Here is a 22,847-nt window from a genome sequence, read left to right as displayed (position 1 = left end):
AGAGCTCTTGTTCTCTAAATTTCATCAACTGTGAAACAATTCCACTGATTCAACAATTATTTCTAATATCCTTGGGTTAAAATGTGTATTTAGAGAATTGAAGATGATTAAGGTGAAATTAATATTCGAATCTTCCTGAATCGTCCTACAGATAGGACGTCCTACAGATAGTCAAGGATTTGAATGGCCAAGTATTAGGGGCAGTATACCATGAGTCTTGCACCCCCAAGTGTCTTGCTGAGTGTGTCAAAATTGCACTGCTTGGACCTTTTTCTCTTACCAGGGACACAGAACTATTTATGCAGCAGCAGTTCTGAAAAGTGAGAAAATGTTTTGCAGGAATGCATCATGCAGTCCAGCAATTTCCCTGATCTCACTTTCTAGAAAGATGGCCAATGCTTGCTATAAATGTGGCGGAGTCTCTGAGCTCTGTGTCCCCTGCCCCCACTGTGGTGCAATCCACTCAGGGCACATCTTCCCTGGCCCTACACCTGCTGTGAGGTGTGGAGCTCAGGGACCCTGTTGCATGCTGAGTGCCACGCTGATACACCTGCTAATACTTTCCTTGTGAGTAAGGAGACCCTTAGTCTCTGACCCAGGAGTCTCTCTTTAATCAGTGGCTATAGAACTAAATCGTTAACATGTACAGTTATTTTTGTGGGAGTCTCTTGCTTCTAGATCTCTTCACTATCACATTTATGTAATTAGGATAATATCCTAGCCATCAACCCAAAAATCCACAGATAATATCTCTAAGTAAATGTGGCAACAAGCTAACCTCCAAATCACAGAGTACGAGCACCTGGAGAAAACAACGGATGGAAACAAGATCTCTGTATTATTAGCAAGTATGAGAACAGCGACTGTTTTTAGGGACGTTGAGGAAAGGCTGAACATTATTGTTGCCCCGAGAGCCAGCAAGTCTCAAAGTTGCCAACACACATTAAGTGGAAAAATGACTCAGATAATCTGAAAGTAATAGGCAAAACTCCACACTAAAGAGAGAGGAGAAACTAGCAGAATATAACCTGAGTAGGAAAGGCACAAGAGGAGAGAGAGAGGGAGAGAGGCAGAGGTTCTACAATGAAAGTGGGAGTGCAGAAAAAAGCAAGCAGATTTCTTAAAGTAGGATAATATTTCATTACTTTGTAAAAATAACTGAAAACATATTCTAGAGCTAGAAATGCTGTCTCAGCCCACCTTCCTTTTTTTAAGACTTTGGAAAAACTAATTTCACTGAAGCATGATAAATAGAAAAGGTGGTCAAAGCCCACAAGATAAACAAAAACAAAAACAAAAACAAAACGGTGATCAAAACAACAGCTCTTAAAAAATAAAGGTATTTGAAAAAGAAATATGCAAACCGTATCTTAGTATGTCGAAACAAACTAGTTTATAAAGAGAAGCTGTGAAAGAAAAACATATCAGAATTTAGAAAAACTCATAAATTAAACATCTAAAAATCTAAATGCAATAAAGAATGATATAGATAGGGATCCCTGGGTGGCGCAGTGGTTTGGTGCCTGCCTTTGGCCCAGGGCGCGATCCTGGAGACCCGGGATCGAATCCCACGTCGGGCTCCCGGTGCATGGAGCCTGCTTCTCCCTCTGCCTGTGTCTCTGCCTCTCTCTCTCTCTCTCTGTGACTATCATAAATAAAAATTTAAAAAAAAAGAATGATATAGATAATGAGATAGAAAGGGATACAATAGATGGGAAATGACTCATTACTTGTGTAGTAGGAGTGTCCAATGATGAAAAACAACTTAACAAAACAAAAAAATACAAAATTTAGAATTCAGGAAATTTTTTCTGAAACAAGAAGTTGAATACATATATTCTGTAAATGGGCAGAAATGACTCACAATAGCCAAAATGGAGACACATTACAATACAACTACTGAACTTTAAAGAAAAAAAGAGTAAATTTTGTGGAAATTCAGAAATAAAACCCACACCCATAGGAAAAGAAAATGAGTTTGTCATTTTCCTTCTAGACAGTGATACTTTATGGGAGAAAAAAAAAAACAGAGCAAGATATTTAAGATAAGTAAAGAGAAAATATGAGTCAAGGCTTTTTTTTTTTTTTTTGGAAGATTTTATTTATGTATTTGAAAGAGAGAGAGAAAGAGAGAGATTGAGAGCACGAGTCAGGGGAAGGGGCAGAAGGAGAGGGAGGAGCAGGTTCCCTACTGTGCATAGAGCCAGACTCTGGGCTCCATCCCCATGACCCAGGGATCATGGCCTGAGCTGAAACCAAGAGTTGGACACTTAACCGACTGAGCCACCCAGAAATCCCAAAGCTTTTATATCTTGCCAAATTTATGTTCAATGTTCTGGTACACAGATAAACTGTCATTAATGCACAAAAATATAGGAAATGCTGTTCTTGTAAGCCTACTGTGTGGAGTCTACTAGAGGACAAACTGTAGACAACTAGATGACATTATCTTATTGATATTAACAGGAAGAGAATGGTATTTCTTCAAATGGGATGTGTGGGAAAAGGAAGTAGATGAAACAGTAGTATTGCTCACAGTAGGACATACACAAACGGTAGGGGAGGTGCCAAGCACACTGTGTAAAGTAAAAATTAGAGAATAAAGTCAAACTCTGGCCCACAGATTGTTGCAGTGAGTAGAATTTTGTTGGAGCACAGCCATACCCATTGCTTCGTTGTTGAACAACCTGCTGTTTTGTTTGCATATTGTCTCTCCCTTCTCAGCTACCACGGGACTGAGTAGTTCCACAGAGACCAAATGGCCCATAAAACCAAAACGAGTTGTGATCTCAGTGGTCGCATTTGGAGGCTGATAGTGAATCAATGCTTTACTTTGAAAACCAGAAAATAAAAGGGAAGAATCAAACTTTTGTTTTTTCCTGTCTTTCCTATAGGAGGAGAACTTCAGGGTAGTCACATATTTGATGTGGAAATGTTTCTCCTTATGAAAATATTTGGGTAAAGATACAGAAGAAATGGAAGGACGGAATCAATAGCTAGGACATGACTACCAGGGGTTACGGCCAGCAGAAAGGTAAGGTAGAGTCATAGGGACTGGTGTGCCTTGCTGAGAAAGCACTAAATATCACCTACAATTTATTTGTTTAAAAAACACACATACACACACACCAAGCCTCGGGCTCTAATTACCATTTTACAGAAAATAAAGGAGATAGAGAAATATATGTATGACGTGTCCTCTTGGAGGCATGCTCATTGAAACCCAGGCTTCAGAAATCTCGCTTCTCAAACAAACAAACATTAAAGGAAATTAAAAGTTGTGGTGAGAGAGAAGCCTATAATTTAAAAGAACACTTGAAATACTTTTCAACCAATTGCAATATATAGACTTTATCAGGATTCTGATGGGAATAAATTTTTAATGTAATATTGACTGGACACTCAATGATATTGAAGGATTTTTATTAACTTGTGGGGAGTAATAATGAAGTCTTGAGCCCTCATCTTTAATAAATACATATTGAGATATTTGCAGATGAAATATCGTGTTTCTGATGTGCTTCAAAATAATAAGGGAAGGAGCAGTTGAGAGCCCTTCCCAGGACTTGATAATGGTGAAGTTGGGTAGTTGACACTTGGAGGTTCCTTATATTATTCTCTGGAATTTCACGTACATTTGAAACCTCCATACTAAAAGAGTAGAATGTTCTAAAGATCGCTGGTTTCAAAAATGAGTTCTGAAATTGTTCCGTTTTAATTATTAAATTGCTTTTAAATGTTAAATCCAGTTACAGCATAATTTAAAAACTCACTTTGAAAATGATTTCATTAACAAATTGTTGGCAAAGAGATCATAATAAAATACTTCTTCAATGAATCGCCTCTTTTGTTTATTGCCGCTGTTCATGTGACATATGGCAGAGCCAAAGACCATGGTGTAGCTAATTCTAAAGCAGGGCTAAACCTTTAGACAACCAATTAATTAACCTAATTTACATAATGATTGTATTTTTGCATAGCTAATGAACGAGGGATTGAGTAAAGGTCATTAACAGTCATTTATAAATGAAACTATGTTTTAAATACATGAGTTTGTATTTCGGACTCAAGAGGCAGAGGTTAGTCATGAAAGGTGAATAACAATAGTAAAAGCATCAGGGATTAAACAAACTAACGTTTAGCTTCTAGACCTCATGCATGTCTAAGAGGCCACTTCACAAATCTGCTAGCTGGCCTCAGCTCCCCATGCACACTTAGGCACACGCAAGTATACACGGGTTTACCAGCTAACCTTGCATTATTAGCCTTAGATTAGATTTCCATTCAAAAAATGAGAACTAGTTACCTCATATTCACCCAGGAGTCAGCACCATGTCTTTATTCCTAGAAATTGGAGCTACTTCCTGAAAAATGCTAAGTTCTATGACCTAAATATTGAGCAGATTTTTCTTTCTAAATCTAACTTTTTTTTCTTTTAAAGAAAGATGACAAATACAGTTTTGAAATAGCTCCCACGTTTCCCTCAGTTGCAATACGGTAGTTTGCATTATACAATTTAGAACTACTTTCACCTTTTGACTCCTGGTTTAGTCAATTCAATTGACAATGTGAAGCTCCCTCTATAGTTTGTTAAAATATAATTGCCCGCAGTTTAAAGATTTTAAGAACTCAAGAAATGGGCCTGCTAAGTTTTGAAACGATTTAATTGTGCAAGTGATGAATAATCATTGAAGACGACTGAATTCCCTTAATTCCAAAGACATACTGTGTATAATCTGATTTTTTTTTTTCATAAATGACCTGGTGTGCCTTTCTAAGCAACTGTGTAGCCTTCTATGCCAGGTCAGTAGGTGATATAAATCAGTAAGTGAAATAAATATAAAGGAGTGATTACTTTTAGGATCATCAATTACTGCATTGGTAGAGAAAATTCTAGGGTACCTTTTGCATATTCCATCCACCTTGCTTTCCTTTCCACCCCCACCTGGGATCTTTTGCTCTAGCTACACACCTGCACCCTCACCTGGGTTCTCACAAGCTCTTCATTTCCCCTCCTCCCCTTCTAAAATTCCAGTGGATAGGGTGCTGGCATAGGATGTCCAGGAAGGGCCCGGGGGGTGAAGGAAACTGGGTCCCAGCCTGTTTCCCACCTCACGCTCTCTCTGAGGCTCCGTTCCACTAATAGTTAAATTAAATTTGGTCTTCTCAGGTCTTCTAGATTCTAAAAGAGTTGGTGTGATTATAAAAAGATGAACTGCCTGAAGTGCAGAGGGGTATTGCCTCAATGGATGGAAAAGAACTGCAGTTATCTCATTATCAGTAATATCTCCCAGGATCTCTGCTGGCTCCCTTCACAAATTGGCTTTTCTTGTTCTCGTGTGTCAGTAAACTATACGACACAGATGTTGGAGAAAGATTTTGGAGTCAAAAGATGCCAGCTTAAACCTCTGGGTTTTCATTTACCCACAGTGTCATTTAAAAAAAAATCACTTAACCTTTTCTTATCTTGTCTTTGTAAAATGGGAATAATAATTTTCACCTCCTAGAAATGGATGTGAATTAAATAATGCCACATATAAATTACAGTAAATGCTAGTCGCTCTTTTAAGAGGCATTGTTCTCTGTGCTAAGAAAATCCTTAGGTACAAGAGGCCACACAATATCCATTCCAGAGAACTCACCAGAGCCTTCCGGTGGGATTAAGAATAGAGTTTGCTCTAACAATATTATAAACCAAGTTTGAAGATGCTGTGCTATTGCCTTGATATTTCAGGAGTATGAAATCGCTCCCAGCAAGATTCTCTATCAGCTGCTAAAATAGACACACAGTCAGCTCCGAGGACTCATGATCTCCCCATGTTCTCTACTGATCACTTCTAGACATACGTACTGCATTAGAACATGAGCAGAAAGTTCCACAAACTTCTCACAAAATGTTTAAGTGACATAACTTACTTTTCGAAGGAACTCGAAGATTGGCGAGGACCACTTCTAGGGAATCAGCCTGGACGCGAAGTACATAGCTGGTCCTGGTCTCATAGTCCAGGGGGGCATTCACATAGATGACACCCGTGATGTTGTTAATTCCAAACATATCTGTAATAAAAATACAGTTTTTTGGTCATTTCCTTCATGCTATAAGAAATAATTCTCTTTAAAAGGCATTGCGATTTTTTAAAAGATTTTATTTATTGATTTATTCATGAGAGAAATAGAGAGAGAGGCAGAGACACAGGCAGAGGAAGAAGCATGCTCCCTTGGGGGGAGCTCGACGTGGGACTCGATCCCAGGACCCTAGGATCAAGCGCTGAGTGGAAGACAGATGCTCAACCACTGGGCCACCCAGAGGCCTAGGCATTATGATTCTAAAAACACTTCTTATAACGGGAGTAATTAATGCATGACAGTGACAGGATGCTGGCTCTTGGAAATGATGTTCCAACTCTTCAAATTATCTTTAGTGTATCCTCAGGTGAACGCCACCTTAATTTTCTAGTTATGTTGAGATTCTCCTGGAAAACATCTGCCAATTAAGTTTGGGAAGCAGCACATACTATATCCACCACAGTAGATTCAGATGGCCCTTTACATACTGAAAGGCATTAAAAGTTTGTGAAACTCAGAAAAAAAAAAAAAGACAGTACAAAAAGTAAGATGTCGAGGACTTGCTAGGGCAACAATTTCTAGGAATGGTTGGTCACTGGAATGCTTAAAAAGGGCCCTTATGATTTCCTTGCAAATTGCTTAATAGCATTTATTTTACACTCATTCCCTTCCTAAATATCAAATATTGAATATTCATGTATTAATTACATGTATATTGACTATTTCTTGACCACTTGTGATGCTCCAGGCCAACCAATTTATCAAAAGGGAAAAACAAAGGATCACCAATGTGGATAACGGTGAGGAAAAGAATGGGTGAGAAATGCAGCTTGAACTTGTTCCCAGAAGCCAGCAAACCACCCTCTTCTCAGTGCATAGTGGTTGGTGGGCAAAATTCAAATTATGTTTACTGACACCTGTTAATTGTGTATCTAAGTCGAGCACTCGAGGAACCATATTGTACAGTGTATGGTGGGTTTTATCATTCATGTGGCCCTTGGGCACTCAAAATTATTTATGATCCTAAAATCTCTGTAGCGTTAGCATAGGTAGGACGTGCCGTATGCCATGGATGGTCCGGAACTGTGGGAAGAGACCTCTGTAGGCAAGAATTATGACCACAAGCTGAAAGTATGATGCATTGATTTTGAAGAAATGTCATTAAAATATCCCTAAATCAGGGCAAGAGGAAAGCTTCGAGAATTGGATAGTTAGTATTTCCTTGAGGTGGGGAGGTGGGGTCGGATGGGGTAGGGATCTTGTTTGTTAGTATAACCACATTTTTAAATCAGACTGAGCACAAAGGTACCAATTGCTTTCAAGCTGGATAGGTTTTTATTGGCAAAAATGAGGGAAATAAAAATTCAATGTGAAAGGAATCCCAGATCCAAGTGTGTTAGTTTATGGTGAAGACACCAGTGGAATATCCACTCACCCTCTTCATTTCCTGCAACGATGGAGTACACAATGCTCTGGTTGATGGCCGCTGCAGAAATCACACCCACCATGGTCCCTCTGGTTGCAAGCTCACTCACCGGAGGGGGTCTGCAAGTTTAAAGAAGAGGATTCATTTTTTTCTAGTTCATTTGTCATGAGGTAGAGCTTGGAACTTAATAGGATATGCTAGTTCAGGTGTGCATGCACTTGTTTGAATAATATCTTTTCTGAAGTTTTTAAGGAAGTGCCACAAGAAGACTCCAGCCCTAACTAACTGTGTTCACAATTATGCAAATGCTCCTGGCTGCAAATGACTTGTCACTTGCGTTATTTTTAATCTGAGATATAATTTAATTTCAGATACTATTTTATTATCTGCCACACATCAGACAAACTCCTTCCCACCTGTTTCTCTAAATTACTTTCTGAACTGAAAGCAGTAGAATTAGGATACACTTTGCTTCCTCAACTTGCTGAAAGTGAAATGCTGCTCTTGTGTTGCTGCCATCAGCGTAGTTAACCAATAGTTTCCAAATGACTCCTTCTAGTCTTTATTCTGGCTCTAGTGTGAAGCTCTAGCTGTACGAAGAGTACCTGAACACATGGCATCACAACACTCACATTTTTTCTTGAATTCACTGGTTTTGCTTACCTGTAGCCATGTTATGCCCTCAGTCCTATGATATTTACTTAATTTCCAAGTTATATTTTCAACAACATGTCTCATTCTCAACATCTTCACTTATTTTACAGTATTGGTTACTATAATGAGGCTATCATAACTTTAATTGTAAGTTAAGGCCAATAATCTATCTTTTATAATATATAGTTATTATATTACCCAGATCCAACAGATTTTAAAAAATTAGTAAATAGTCCAGTCAATCTGTCTAGTGCATCCAACTTCTGCAAACTTCCACCTCTTTCCTCAAGCTAATAAGACAAACTCTACCATCATTTCCTCCACATGGCTTTTTATTTTAATATTTACTCTCCTAATATTGCTCCTCATTTGTATCTCCAACCTCAGTTCTTCCAGTCTGGATTACACAGTGCAATTGTATTGTGCCTTCACCGAAACCTTTTACAACAAATCCTGAACTACAAACATACAATCTGGATAATTAATTACATACAACTCTTTATTTTTTATTATTATTTCTTTATTTTTTTAGATATTTTATTTATTTATTCATGAGAGACACGGAGAGAGAGGCAGAGACATATAGAGAGAAGTAGGTTCCCTGCGGAGACCCTGACATGGGACTCGATCTCAGGACTCTAGCATCACAACCTGAGCCAAAGGCAGATGTTCAACCACTGAGCCACCCAGGTGCCCTAATAAAACTCTTTATTAACATACCCAAATTGCTATGTTCTTTGCCATCATAGTCCATATGCTTGGCTAAGTTACTGAAATGTAAAGTGATCTATTGTACAGATGCTCTAGTGCCTAATGGTGGTCCATATATTCATTGCATGTTCAATACCTATTTTTTTGGTTAAAGAATAAGAACTAAAACATACAAATTTTAATGAAAATGATAAAGTAGTTATGTATGCATGCATGCATGTATTTTGTTTCCCTGCATCATTTCAGCCTTCTTTTGTTACCGTGGATAACCACACCTCCTCCCTCCCCAGTCTACATGGTTTGAGTAAGGCTGTTCCAGTCCCCAGAATGTGTGGATAGACATAGTACCCATCTCTGGCCACTGAGGGTACTTTACCTTCTTTGCTCACTGTTCATGTCTCATGGAAAACCAATGAAAGCCTCAGCCAGAAATTTTATTTTAAGTACTAGAAAAATATTTTTCCAAGAATTTTACTGTTGCTTGATGTTACCCTATGTGAACGTTCTTGCTGATCATGCTACCAACACAAATAAAAAAAAAACTAAAGGTTGGAAATAGGTCTCTATACATTGATTAATATTCTCAATTCTCAATGCTGCTGTATTTGAAGCTAGGTAAGTTCAGCATTTCAAATACTGAACCAAAATGTCTTTTCTTTCTCCTTTTTCTAGGATTGTTATCATTTCCCACCCAAAACATCCCCACTAATTGACAAGAATATGTTTAGATTAGAAAAGGATGGGTTTGCCTAGATAGACACTTCTAAAGTAAGATACTGGAGATGACAATTATATCCTGTGACCAATTTATTTACACACTCATGGTGTCAGCTTAGTGGAATACAGGCTCCTTAGGTAAGCCTGAACAGAAAAGATAGTAGTCTATCACAAAGAGGAAGATGGTCACAAAAATGACTCTATGGTTGGTTTTGATGGATGGCTTTGATGATGAATAGATACATTTTTGTGCAATATCTTAGATTATAGAGGAGACATTAAGACAATTTGCTGTTTGTCGCATTTCTCAGTGATTGACCAATCCTGATACTCCGACTCCCGTGCACTGCTCTCCTCTTGCATGACAGCCAGACTGCAGCTTCCTTGTAAACAACAGAATACAGCACAGAAACCCAGGATGTCACCTCAGTGATGCTGCTACATACGACTGTATTCCTGCATGTTCCTTCTCGCCAGCAGACTCTAACCCTCTCCTTGCTAGGTTGAATGAAGGGGACCTCCGGGATTCTCCATATGGCAAGAAACTGATGGTGATGTCTGACCACCAGGCAGCAAGGAACTGAGGCCCTCAGCCCAACATCCCACTCATAACTGGGTTCTACCCTCAACCACACGAGCTTGGAAGCAGACCCGTCTCCAGTCAAGCCTCAGATGAGACAGGAGCCCTGGCCAGCACCGTGATGCAAACCTGAGTGAAACAATGACTCAGAATGCAGGCAACTCATTTCTGACTTATAGAAACTTCAAGATGATATATGTGTTGCTTTCAGTCATTAAGTCTGTAAAAATATTACTTTGTGCAAGAGAGAACTGATACATGGCTTGAATGTTAGGAGCAATGGATTGTTAGCTTATGACAGATCAATATTCCATACAAGTTAATTCTGATATAGGAAAACATGTTAGCCATATTCTGGGATCACCTCCATAAACTGAATTTCTTTTTGTGAAAACAAACAGTGCTTAAATTGTTTACTTCTTTATCTTGTTACTGCTCACAAGAACTAATTTTTATGCTTCTCATAATTAATTTGTCTCTTGATCCTTATAATGTACAGAAATAGAAGGTCTGCAGCCAATGTACCTTCAGCTTTAACATTAGAAAAATGCCACCATTTATCTCAAACTTTAAAAACTTCACTTTATGCACGTTTTTCTACAATTAGAATGGAAATGATCAATACTGAAAAAAAGTAACTGGCACAGTTTTAAAAGGAATTTAAATCCAATGCATACCACTGAAAGCACTTTAAATTCTATTTGTTAGTAAATGTTTAAAACAGTTTCACTTTCTAGAAAAAACATCTTCTCATTAACCTTTGTGTTAATTGTTCCAACACACTCCTTTCTACCAGAATCAAAACATACTATAAAAATGCAATTTTCTCCTGGCTAGAACTAAATGAACCTCTATGATAATGAGCATTAGATTACAAAATTTCAATTCTTTTCTATTTATTGCAAGGCAGTACCCTGTTTATTTTTGTTTTATGCCCCGGCAAGTACCAGTTACATGACTGGGGCAAATTACTATTTCCTTAGGAGTCACACGTTACTTGAATACAAAACAAAAGAGCTAGTGTCAGTCAGGAAGTGTAGACCTAGCTGATGGAGCGGACAGAAAGGTAAGGAAACGGAATTACATGGGCTGGGCATCAATGAAAAAGAAGGGTGGATAAGGACTCAGCTGGGCACTGTGTGCTCGATTGAATTAGGTCAGCTGCCAGCACGTGAGTTTAAAATGGGAAAAAAGGAAGTTCAAATTTTTATGTGAATTATATGAACTTTTATATTTTGGAAACCAGTGGGAATTTATTTTTTAAAGCATTATCTGACTTAGCTTGATCTATGGGCTGACACTTTATGATTTTTAGAATCCTGCCTGTAAGGTATTTTCTGGTCCTACCCCACTCTGAATCTGATGTCATGTGATTTATCATTATTTCCCCTTCTTTCCATGGAGTCCAGTCAAATTTAATGATTCATTTCAGAAGCAAAGAATTATGGCCAAAGAAAGGATTCCTCAGAACCTTTTTACAAAAAAAATTTTTTCTTGTTATTCATTCATATACTAGCAATTCATCCATTTATAATAAACAATACATCAATAACCCTCTTCCAATTTAATTCTTTAAATTAATTTATTTCTTTAACCCTCTTCCAATTTAAAATTTAACACCTCACTCAAAACAAATAGTTGTCTAGTGTCTGAAATTCAGGAATTCTGCTTTTTAAAGCTAGATTTACTGCCAATATAAATGGGAAAAAGCATTTTTTTACAAAAAAAAAAAAGAGCCAGTTGAATCAGATGGGGCTCGGGAGTGGAGCTTCATGGCTTTCCTATGGACCTTCACGGTCAAGAGAGCAGCTGGATCTCCCCCTCCCCCCCAGGAGGACTGCTAAGAGTATGGTAACAATGATGGTTATGTCTTTAACAGATATGGAACTTGAAAACCAGGGAGACTCATGGTTTCATACTTATAAAATGCTGTCAGGAAGGGCCTTCATAGAGTCTTTCACAAAGCTTGATCCAAACTGGGTTTGAGGCCCATGTTTACTGGTACATGCCCAACATTTTGGGCTCTATTGGCCATTTTACTTTTTATTTTTTTTTTAAGATTTTATTTATTTATTCATGAGAGAGAGAGATAGAGAGACATAGGCAGAGGAAGAAGCAGGGTTCCTGTTGGAAGCCTGATGGGGACCTTGATCCCAGGACCCAGGGGTCATGACCAGAGACGAAGGCAGATGCTCAACCACTGAGCCACCCAGGTGTCCCTCTCTTGACCATTTTATTTTCAAAAAATTTTTTTAAAGACTTTTATTTATTCATGAGAGACACACACACACACACACAGAGGCAGAGACATAGGCAGAGGGAGAAACAGGCTCCATGCAGGGAGCCCTATGTGAAACTCCTCCCAGGTCACGCCCTGGGCTGAAGGCAGGCACTAAACCACTGAGTCAGCCAGGGATCCCCTCTATTGACCATTTTAAACAAAATCCCCAGATTTTGACTAAAATTCCAAAAATCACTTAAGCTAATTCTTAAACAAAGCCTAAATCACATTTCAACTGAGAAAACTAAACTCAGTTATGATAGATATCACATTTACATTTTATTAAGTCATTAATCTTGCTATTTGTATTGGTTGTGCCTCTCCTAAATTGTACATGTAAAACAGCTGTATTATTATTATTTTTTTTGACAGCACATTTTGGTTTTTAGAGCACTGTTAGGTTCACAGAAAAATCACACAGAAAATACAAAACTCGTATATGCACCACCCCAGGTTGCCCTACTATTGAAATCTGGCATTAGTGTGGTGCATTCATTAAAATTGACGAACTAGTTGATGACACAAGGCCTCATTTTTGCTGTGTATGGTTCTATGGGTTTAGACGGATTTATATCATGTATCCACCATTATATTATCATGCAGAATAGTCTGGGTGACCTAAAATTCTCCTTTTCTTCAGTTATCCATCCCTCCTTCCCCCTGAAACTCTGGCACCTACCCATCTTTTTCCTGTCTGTATACTTTTGCCTTTTTCACAATTCCATGTGGTTGGAATCATACAGTATATAGTCTCTTTGGGACTGGCTTTTTAGCAATATATACTTAAGCTTCCCCTATGTCTTTTGATGGCTTTATAGATTTTATTGCTCAATCACATTAGACTGTATGAATGTATGATGAACAGCTGCATTTTAGTAAGAAAATTGATCAAAATAACTCCAAACATGTTGTTTAGAAATAAATCTTTGCAGATAAAATGCAACCCAGAAAAGTTAACTGCTACATAATTTATATGCAAAATGCTTTCAACATAATTTTCTTATGGATTATAAATTAATTCATAGATATCTGTTTAACATTTCAAATTTTTTTCTGAAAATACAGATTATAATAAATCTGTCTCAATTAAATACATTTTAACATATCTGAATCATCTGAATAATGACTATACTAAAATAACAGACTTTGCAGTTCTCAAATGGTAGACCCCATTTTTACAGTATAAATATAGATGAAACAATTATTCTACAATTTAAAATCTACTTTTATTGTTGGGTTCAAGAAGTAACAATAAAAGTAAATGTTGTATGTGTCGCATAAAGCTCCTAATTATTTTAAATGCTGTGCAGTTTAGGATATAAAAGTGTTTGTAAATAGAAGCTATAAAATTTCACCGGGATTCAATCTGGCTCTATTGCTTTCTTTCTACTGAGAGACAAATCTAATTTATTTTGACATGTTTGAATTCAATATATTTGCAAATCAGTGTCAATTAAGGAACTGTTTTTATATCTACTATGAGGGAATTTAATGAAAATGGGAAGGAAAAAAAAAAGCATTCACCAGAACTCCTATTATTCGTAACCTTGGAGCAATTGCATCAGAGTGATCAGATTTTACTTATTTAACCAAGAAAAGCAGTTTTAAAAAGACATGAATCAGGAGAGAAATGCCAGCTTTCCCAGAATTCTTAGGATGGATTGTAAATAAAAAATTAATAAAGGACCAAAGGGTTAGACACTGTACTTCTACAGCTTTTCCAAAGCATCCTTACTATTTTAAGAGTTTTGCTTCTTTTCAGATCCATGAATCGTCCTCATCTTGAACACAAGAAACCTTTACTATTTCTTGAAGACAAGAAATAGTAAACAATTTCTCAAGTCCAGAAAAATATCTGAAGCTACATCTTCAACCTAGGGTGTATGTTCATTCGTTTCATTTATTATTTTCATTAATAGAGTTTATCTATTCTCGCTTAGTCATTGGCTCTCAACTTTATTAGAAGTATCTGAAGAACTTATTAAATTTTCAGATTTTTCTGGATTATGCTTAAAGATTCTGATTTAGTAGGACTATCACTTATAAATCATTTATAATCACTTATAAATCACTTATAAAATTCTGGCTCTTATATTTACTACCTATGTGACTTGCAAAAGTTCTTAGCTTCCCTGTTCTTATTTCTTTATCTGTGAAATGGGGACATCATCTACTTCGGAAGATGGTGGAGTATACTAAGGGACATAATGTGGACAAAAAGCTTTCATTAAACTTAGCGTATACTAGGTATTCCATAAATAATTGCTTTATCAATATACTACTTTATGGGCTATGCTTTGGACGTTTAGCATAAATATACAATAGACAAGTTTGTCTCGTAGACAAGAGGAACAAAAAAATAAAGCTTGAATACTTTTAAGTTGAGTACTTTTAAGCAAAGAAAATAATCAACAAAAAAAGGGCAACCTACTGAATGGGTAGAAATACTTGCAAATGATACATGCTTAAGGGGTTAATATTAAAAATGCATAAATAATCTGTACAAATCAACATAAAAAATAATTCATCTTAAAAATGAACAAAGAACAGACATTTTTCCAAAGAAGATATACAATTGCCAATAAGTACATGGAAAGATGCTCAACATCATTCATTATTGGGGAAATGCAAATCCAAACCACAATGAGGGATCACCTTATACAAGTTGGGCCACCTTATACAAGAAATAACAACTGTTGGTAAGGATATGGGAAAAAAAAAAAAAAAAGGAACCCTTGTGCACTGTTGGTGGGAATGCAAGCTGGTGCAGCCACCGTGGAAAAGAGTATGGATGGAGGTTCCTCAAAATGTTAAAAGTAGAAATATCATATGGTCCAGTAGCCCCGCTACTAGGTATTACAAAAGAAAATAAAAACACAAATTAAAAAAGACATGTGCATCCCTATGTTTATCACAATGTTATTTATAAACATGAAGATGTGGAAGCTGTGTAAGTGTCCATCAGTGATGAATGGATAAAAAAGATGTAGTCTATATACACAATGGAATATTACCCATTCATAAGAAAGAATGAAATCTTGCCATTTGCAACAATGTGGATGGAGCTAGAGAGTATTATGCTAACTGAAATGAGTCAGACGGAGAGAGACAAATACCAAGTGATTTCCCTATATGTGGAATCAAAACAAAACCAAGAAAAAACATAAATTTCAGACTCACAAACACAGAGAATAAAGTGGTGGTTGTCAGAGGAGAGGGATGCAGAGGTGGGCAAGATGGCCAGATGGGTTAAGAGGCCCCAACCTCCAATCATAAAACAAATCAGAGAGATGAGAGTATAGCACAGGGAATATAAGCAACAATACTGTAAAATGTTGTATGCTGACAGACGGTGACCACACTTATCATGGCGGCCACTGAGTGATGTCAGAATTGGTACCTCAATTGAGGCCATGGTCCGTCAACTAGTCTTCCATAATGAGAAGAAGTAACTTTATCTAAAATGCTAACAAATGCATACAAATGAAATATCTGTAGTTATACATATAACATATCCTTGTTCTTTGGTGCAAGTCTATGCCGAAGTGAGGCTTTAAAACTTGAGTATGTAATTATTTACTGATAATGATAAAAGCAAACATAGTAAGACTGTTACACATATTGATTATTGTAGGAGTCCCAAAAAACTTGGTAACTGTTTATTTTTAGAGAGGGAGAAGCAGAAAGGGGCAGAGGGAGAGAGAGAATCTGAAGCAGACCCCCCTACTCAGCACGGAGCCTGATGTGAGGCTTAATCTCATGACCCGGAGATCATAACCTGAGCTGAAACCAAGAGTCAGACACCTCACTGACGGGGCCATCCAAGTGCTCCCAAACATGGTGACTTTAAAAAATTGTCTTCAGAATTCTCTTTTACTTTTATGGGGGCTACACAGCTTTATTCAGTACTTCTGACTAGAGAGCTTATTTCTACTACACCAGGCATTTTTACTTGCTATGTTGATTGGACCTCTGATGTTCTGGGTTTTCAGTTGATCTGGGAAGGAAAAAATAGGGACTAATGGTACAGAAGAGAAACCAAAACCTCAGGCTTCATGTAGCCCCTTCCGGGGTTAATTAGTAAATGCAGTTATTTTATTCGCTTTATCAGAGCTTCTACTGGGAAAGGAGAAGAAACGTAAGTGTACCTCGCCTAATAGTGAAACTGCTGTGCAAACATCTAGCCATTCTTTCTGAAGTCTTCTCAAAATTCCAACAGTTTAAAGTTATAAAATGATAGACATAGATATCCTCTTCTCAGCAGATTAAATGACCTCATTGAATTCTATTAATATTTATATAATATCTCAATAAACTTATCTGCTAATGAATATATGAGAAAAATAGGAATACTTTTAATAAGTAATATTGCTCTAAGCTAATATTGTAGATTATGTCTTAAGCACTCAGAGTCTCCCTTCCTGGTTCTTAATCACAGAACAATTTTACATCTGAAGTGACGATAATACTTTTCCTCTTAACAATTTTTATAGCTTTAAATCTATAGAATTTTTCCTGCTTCATTCAAAAATAATGGAGTAGGATTGGTATAGGTAGAGGTGGGCTCTGACTTAAAAATTAATCACTAAGTGATTTAAAATCCAATGAGTTTATAGAGGTTCACTCACTTATTCAATAAATACTTATTGAATCTATATCCTGTGCCTGGCATCCACTAGGCAGTAAAGATAGAAAGACAAGAGAGAAGAAGTGGATTGCACATTCATTAAACTTATAACCTTGCAGGCAAACGAGACAGTTGTGGGAATAATTATGGTAAAATTTCTGGCTGATCAATCTACACAATAAAAATAGTCACACACACACACACACACACACACACACACACACACACTCTCAGTAATTACCTCTGAGAAAACAGTTTTATGTTTTGGCTCATTTACCTACATAGGGGTAGCTCTTTCTCCTTTATAGATGGATTTATGCATTTGAACTTTTGAAAGCCATGACAGTAAATTTAAAACAGGACCTCTAAGGCTTCTATTTGTTATTTTCCATTGATTAGGTTCAATGGCTTTGGGATGAAATAGTCATATAAAGGTGAGAAATCACCATAGAATCTTGAAATCTATTAGGACACTCAAATAACATCAAAAAAGAGAAAATAGTTCTTCTAGAGAGCATTTGATATTTCAATTTATTTCTACTTTGTTGGCTAAATGCACTACCTCAAATATATGACTAAATAATAAAATATAGACATAAAATAATGAAAATAGGCATTCAAGGTCTTCCAGAATTTTTAGGACAGAAAGAAGTCATTTTTTTCCATTAAGCATTATTCCTACCTTAGAAAAAAAGTACACTAATGCCACCAGGGAAGGAGGGTATATAGTCAGTATTCAATACCTTATCAGATCAATTCATCACTATTTAGGAAGTGGGGGTACTTTGGTTTCATTTAGATTTTTGCTAAAGAAGTTGTAATATATACATTACTTCTAGACTTACTTTTTTATTGGGATCAGGGTAACTATAAGCAAAATTCTTCACTCAGCACAATCACTTGATTATTAAGCCAAAGACAATGAAGAAATAAAAAGGGAAAAATAGTTTTCTGGTTTTCTTTAAATATTTTAAATGATGAAACTTTATATTTTAATTTTTTAAATTTATATTTTATTTACTCGAGAGACAGTGAGTGAGAGAGAATACGAGATGGTGCAGAGGGAGAGGGAGAAGCAGATTCCCTGGTGAGCACAGAGCCTATGGGGCTCGACCCCAGGACCTTGAGATCATGACCTAAGCTGAAGGCAGATGCTTCACTGACTGAATCACCCAGGTGTCCAAAGGATGAAACATTGTAAACATATTTAAAATAAAGCATTTACTCTAAAATATATATCTGATCCCAGACTTGCTTAATTTCTATTTTTTTTTGTATTTGCTTTTTAAAAATAATTACAGACACCATCAACAAAATGAAAAGGCTATTATGGAAAGGGAGAAATATTTGCAAATCATATATCTAATAAGGGTTGATATCCAAATATATTTTTAAAAACTCAAAAAAAAAAAATAGGCAGAAGGACCTTTGGGCAGAGTAGATTTTTTTTTATTTTCCAAAGAAGACATCCAGATGTTCAACAGACACATGAAAAGATTTTCAACACCAATCATCATCAGGGAAATGCAGATTAAAACCCCAGTGAGATGTCACCTCTCATCTGTCAGAATGACTATTATCAAAAGATAAGAAATAACAAGTGTCAATGAGGATGTGGAGATAGAAGAACCCTCATGCACTGTTGGTGGGAACGCAAGTTGGTGGAGCCATTGTGGGAAACAGTATGGAGAGTCCTCAAAAAAATCAAACGCAGAATTACCATATGATCCACTAAAGCCTCATCTGGGATATATATATCCCATAGAAATCACTGTCTTGAAGAGTTATTTGTACCATATCCACTGCAGGACTGTTTATCATAGCCAAGATATGGAAATAGCCAAATGTCCACTGATGGGTGAATGGATAAAGAAAAAGGTTATATAGATAAAATTCAGTCATAAAAAAGAAGGAAACCCTGCCATTTGCAACAACATGGCTAGACCTAGAGGGTATTATGCTAAGTGAAATAAGTCATACAGGGAGGCACAAATACTGTATGATCTCTTATCTGTGGAGTCTTAAAAAAAAAATCCTAACTCACAGATACAGATAATAGATTGGTGTTAAAATGGGTGAAAGGGTCAAATGGTACAAACATCTTTATAAGACAAGTTCTAGGGATGGGATACACAGTGTGGTGACTATAGTTGATAATATTGTATTTTATATTGGAAAGTTGCTAAGAGAATAGCACTTGAAAGTTCTCGTTACAAGAAAAAAATTGTAACCATATGAGGTGGTGGATGTTAATTAAACTTATTGTCATCATTTCCTAATATATACCTAGACCAAATCATTATGTTGTGCACTTCAAATTAATACAGTGTTGTATGTCAATCATATCTCAGTAAACCTGAAAAAAAAGATGTCTAAATTCCCCCCTACCTACTTCTTTTACCCACCCCTAGTTATTAAACTTGGAACAAAGTTTAAAAAGCCTGAGACGTTGTTTTGACAAACAAGACTTAGTGTCAGAATTTCTCCATAAATATAATAACTTATTATTTGGAATCCATTAGCGAAGGGTTGTAAACATCCATTTACCAAAAACAGATTCACTAAGCTTATTATACCTGCTGGCAACTTGATTTCCCTTCTTTCTTGAATAATACTTACTTGACACATTGAGAACAAAATATACAAATATAAATATAGATATATATGATAATCATGCAATCCTGGAAGTTATTCTGTAAAATTTGAGATGTTAATGTCATCCTTCATAATGTGACATTTCGTCCCATGAAATATTTTATGGGAGGAAGATATTTTACTTTTCTAATCCATCTATTCTCCCACTTTTTTTGCGGAAGAAGTCAAGAGACTCTTTGGTATGGTTAACAGATTAAAAACAGAAAAAAATGTCTGTACTTTTTCCTCCCACCCAGAGGTGGAGTTTATGTTCCCTTCCATTGTCTCTGGTCCTTCCTGTCATTGCTCTGACCAACAGAAATTAAAGAAAAATTAATGTGATGTCGTAGCTCTGTTGAAGGTAGAGCCCTGTGGCTTCAGCCACTGCACAGGTGTAAAGAGGGCCTCTCTGAAGTGCCACGTGTCAAGTCCCAGTGTAACCCGTTTAAGTATGAAAACAGGCCATCCCAGCCACTCTGGCTGCAGGACAATGCCCAGGTGACACTGATCTGGACAAGTCACAGGATATTCGGGAAATATAAATTGTTTTTGTCTTTAGTCATGAGCCTTGAGGAGAGAGAATAGATAAAGAGATTCATCCTTAGAAGCAGGGCTGCCAGAGTAAAATCCTAAATGCATGGCACTGGCTGGGGCCTGGGGGTCAGGTGGTGGCAGGAAAATGGGGTGGTCAAAAAGCTGGAGGATGGGTGAGCAAAGCATCCATGGGGGCTGTATAGGGAATGATTGAAGGGTTACTCAAGGTTGGAAGGATGGCAACTTTTGTCGTATGGTTGTTAAACTCTCAGCAAAACTGCCAAGTGTAGATCCGTGGAAGAGTTGAGCTTGGGAGCTAGCGAAGTGGCCGGTTGGGCCCAGGAGATTTGCGTCTCTCCTGTCCCCACCCATCTTGGCACCAAGGGCGGGTGTCTTCTGTTCACAGGGGCTTGAATCAAGAAGAGGGATGCTGTCCACATTTGGACTTAGTTTAAATGATGTGACCCTGAACTGCAACCATGATGCCATGGGCGGGATAAGACTTCTGTGGATCCTAAGAGCACCAGCGTTTGCTTGCTTCTTTGTGCATGTGGGGGGGGAATGCAAATAATCGTGGATGGAAGACAGGTTATGGCAAATTAAAAAACAGAAGCGGACTTTTTTCTGTTCTTTCAATTGGGAAGTGGAGTCTATTTTTCCCTCTGAAATTGGGTTGTCCCTGTGAATGGCCTTGATCAGTAGAAAGTGTGTGTGTGTGTGTGTGTGTGTGTGTGTGTCTATGGGAGTATATGTATATATGTGCAAGTGAGGGCCTTTGTGAGTGTATGTTTGTGGGTGTGTGTGCATGTGTGAGTGTGTGTGCATATTAGGGATGGGCAGTGGTGCTTTATGTGACTTTGAGCCTCAAGCTCAAGAAGCCCTGAGGCTTCCGCTCTGTCCTGAGGCTGCAGGGGAGCCACCTGGACAAGCCTCCAAAAAGGTGGAAGAGTCCATGAGGAGAGAGGCAGGGCTGTATCCACCAGAATTTCAGCCACCACCCCACTCCCCAGCCGAATGCGTGTTGGCCAAGACCGCCCTGAAATATCCCTCTGCCTGACTCTAGGTCCCTAACCTCTCTCTCCTTACTTTGGAGAACTCACACATGTCGTTGATTTCTCTGCCTCTATGAGTTATGAATTTCTTTAAAGGCCTGTTGCTAACTTCACAACCCTCAAGGAGCTGGGAGCCTCTGAAATGTAATCATCAGGGGCGCCTGAGTGGCTCAATCAGTTGAGCGGCCAACTCTTGGTTTCAGCTCAGGCCATGATCTCAGGGTCACGGGGTCAAGCCCCATGTCGGACTCTGTGCTCAGCCGGGAGTCTGTTTGAGATTCTCTTTCCCTCTCCCTCTGCCCCTCCCCCTGCTTGTGTGCTCTCAATCTCTCTCTCTCTCTCAAATAAATAAATAAATCTTAAAAAAAAAAAAAGAAGAAGAAGAAAAGGAAGAAGAAAAAATGTGACCATCAGGGAAAAAAGAGGCCCTATGGCCTTGAGGTTAGGGTCCAGACTTTAGTGGCAACTGCTCCAAGTTGTTAAGTCACGTGGATGGGAGAAAGATTTTGTTGTGTGTGGGGCTCATCAGCAAACACAAGTGGCCGGTCCTCAGCACCCCAGCTCATGACAGTTCTCCAGCCTTCACTTCAGCAGAAGTGAGTTCAACACCAAATTCTGGCCTCGCTCCCCTCCTGCAATAGCCTCACACGAATTCTTCCTTGACTATTTACATTCATTTGTCCTGTACATGTTGAGCTTTGATAGTTGCATAACTAACCGAGCCTAGGTGAGACCGGCCGACTCACAGAATCATGAGAAACAGCAAATTGCTCTTGTTTTAAGCTACTACATTTGGACAAGGAGTTATGCAGCAGTTGATGATTGATGCGCATAAGAAGAAGCCCGCATTGAATACAATTCTGGTCATAAATATCCATCCAGGAGTTGCCAAGCATTTGCAGGAGCAAAGCACTGCATTTATAGGTTCCAAGGATCCTGTGACTCATTTCCTTGTGACAGTCCCCATTCGTGCCCATTGCCCTAGCTTAACTATTATAGGGTGTCCCCTTTACTCTCATTAGTGCCCTGCTTTGGGTAATAAATCCCATGATCTTCACAACACTACACAGTCTGTGGATGTAGTTAAGGAGAACATGGAGCTCTCCCACTTAAGAAATCTACCTTCTATTTAGTGAGAGGAAGTCTATACCTACTCAAGTTTAGTTCTTTCTGCTTTGAATTGCACATTTTGGGCAATTAATATACTAATCCCTGCTTTCCCTTACTCGCAATCGCCTGGTATATCTTCCCCATCATAGTGTATGTATATATGTGTGGTTTAATCTTAAATATGTTGTTTGATGGCACAGAACACATGTGAAAAGTTTTCCAGAAAAAACTGGTATGAGAAGAGGCTGAAGCAAATAGCACAGCTATTAAGTTCCAAAGCAGTCTGGAGATGAACGACTTCACCATTATAAATGTGCGATAAGAATGCTGTGATTGCAAATCAACATTTACATAGTACAAAAAATCTATTTTCCATGTAGAATGTGGAAGCAGAGCGATCTTCCATAAAACGCCTCTGGTCATATCTCTTGGATAACACCATGTTCAGATGCCCC

The 22,847-nt window shown here is 37.8% G+C and overlaps 1 protein-coding gene across 5 annotated transcripts in view; it reads right to left on the bottom strand.

Annotated features, from left to right (window-relative positions):
* The window catches only part of PCDH15 (protocadherin related 15), a 743,522-nt gene that overhangs the window by 117,698 nt on the left and 602,977 nt on the right, over positions 1-22,847 (bottom strand). For all 5 annotated transcript variants that reach the window (XM_041729528.1, XM_041729523.1, XM_041729527.1 and 2 more), the window contains 2 exons: positions 7,502-7,611; positions 5,917-6,057 (listed from right to left, as the gene is read on the bottom strand). In XM_041729528.1, coding sequence (XP_041585462.1) covers positions 5,917-6,057; positions 7,502-7,611 — 251 coding nt within the window. The remainder of the gene's footprint in view (positions 1-5,916; positions 6,058-7,501; positions 7,612-22,847) is intronic.

The sequence above is a fragment of the Vulpes lagopus genome, chromosome 14 (genome assembly GCF_018345385.1).
Source record: "Vulpes lagopus strain Blue_001 chromosome 14, ASM1834538v1, whole genome shotgun sequence".
Classification (NCBI taxonomy): Eukaryota; Metazoa; Chordata; class Mammalia; order Carnivora; family Canidae; genus Vulpes; species Vulpes lagopus.
This window is presented reverse-complemented; position numbering and strand designations above follow the sequence as displayed.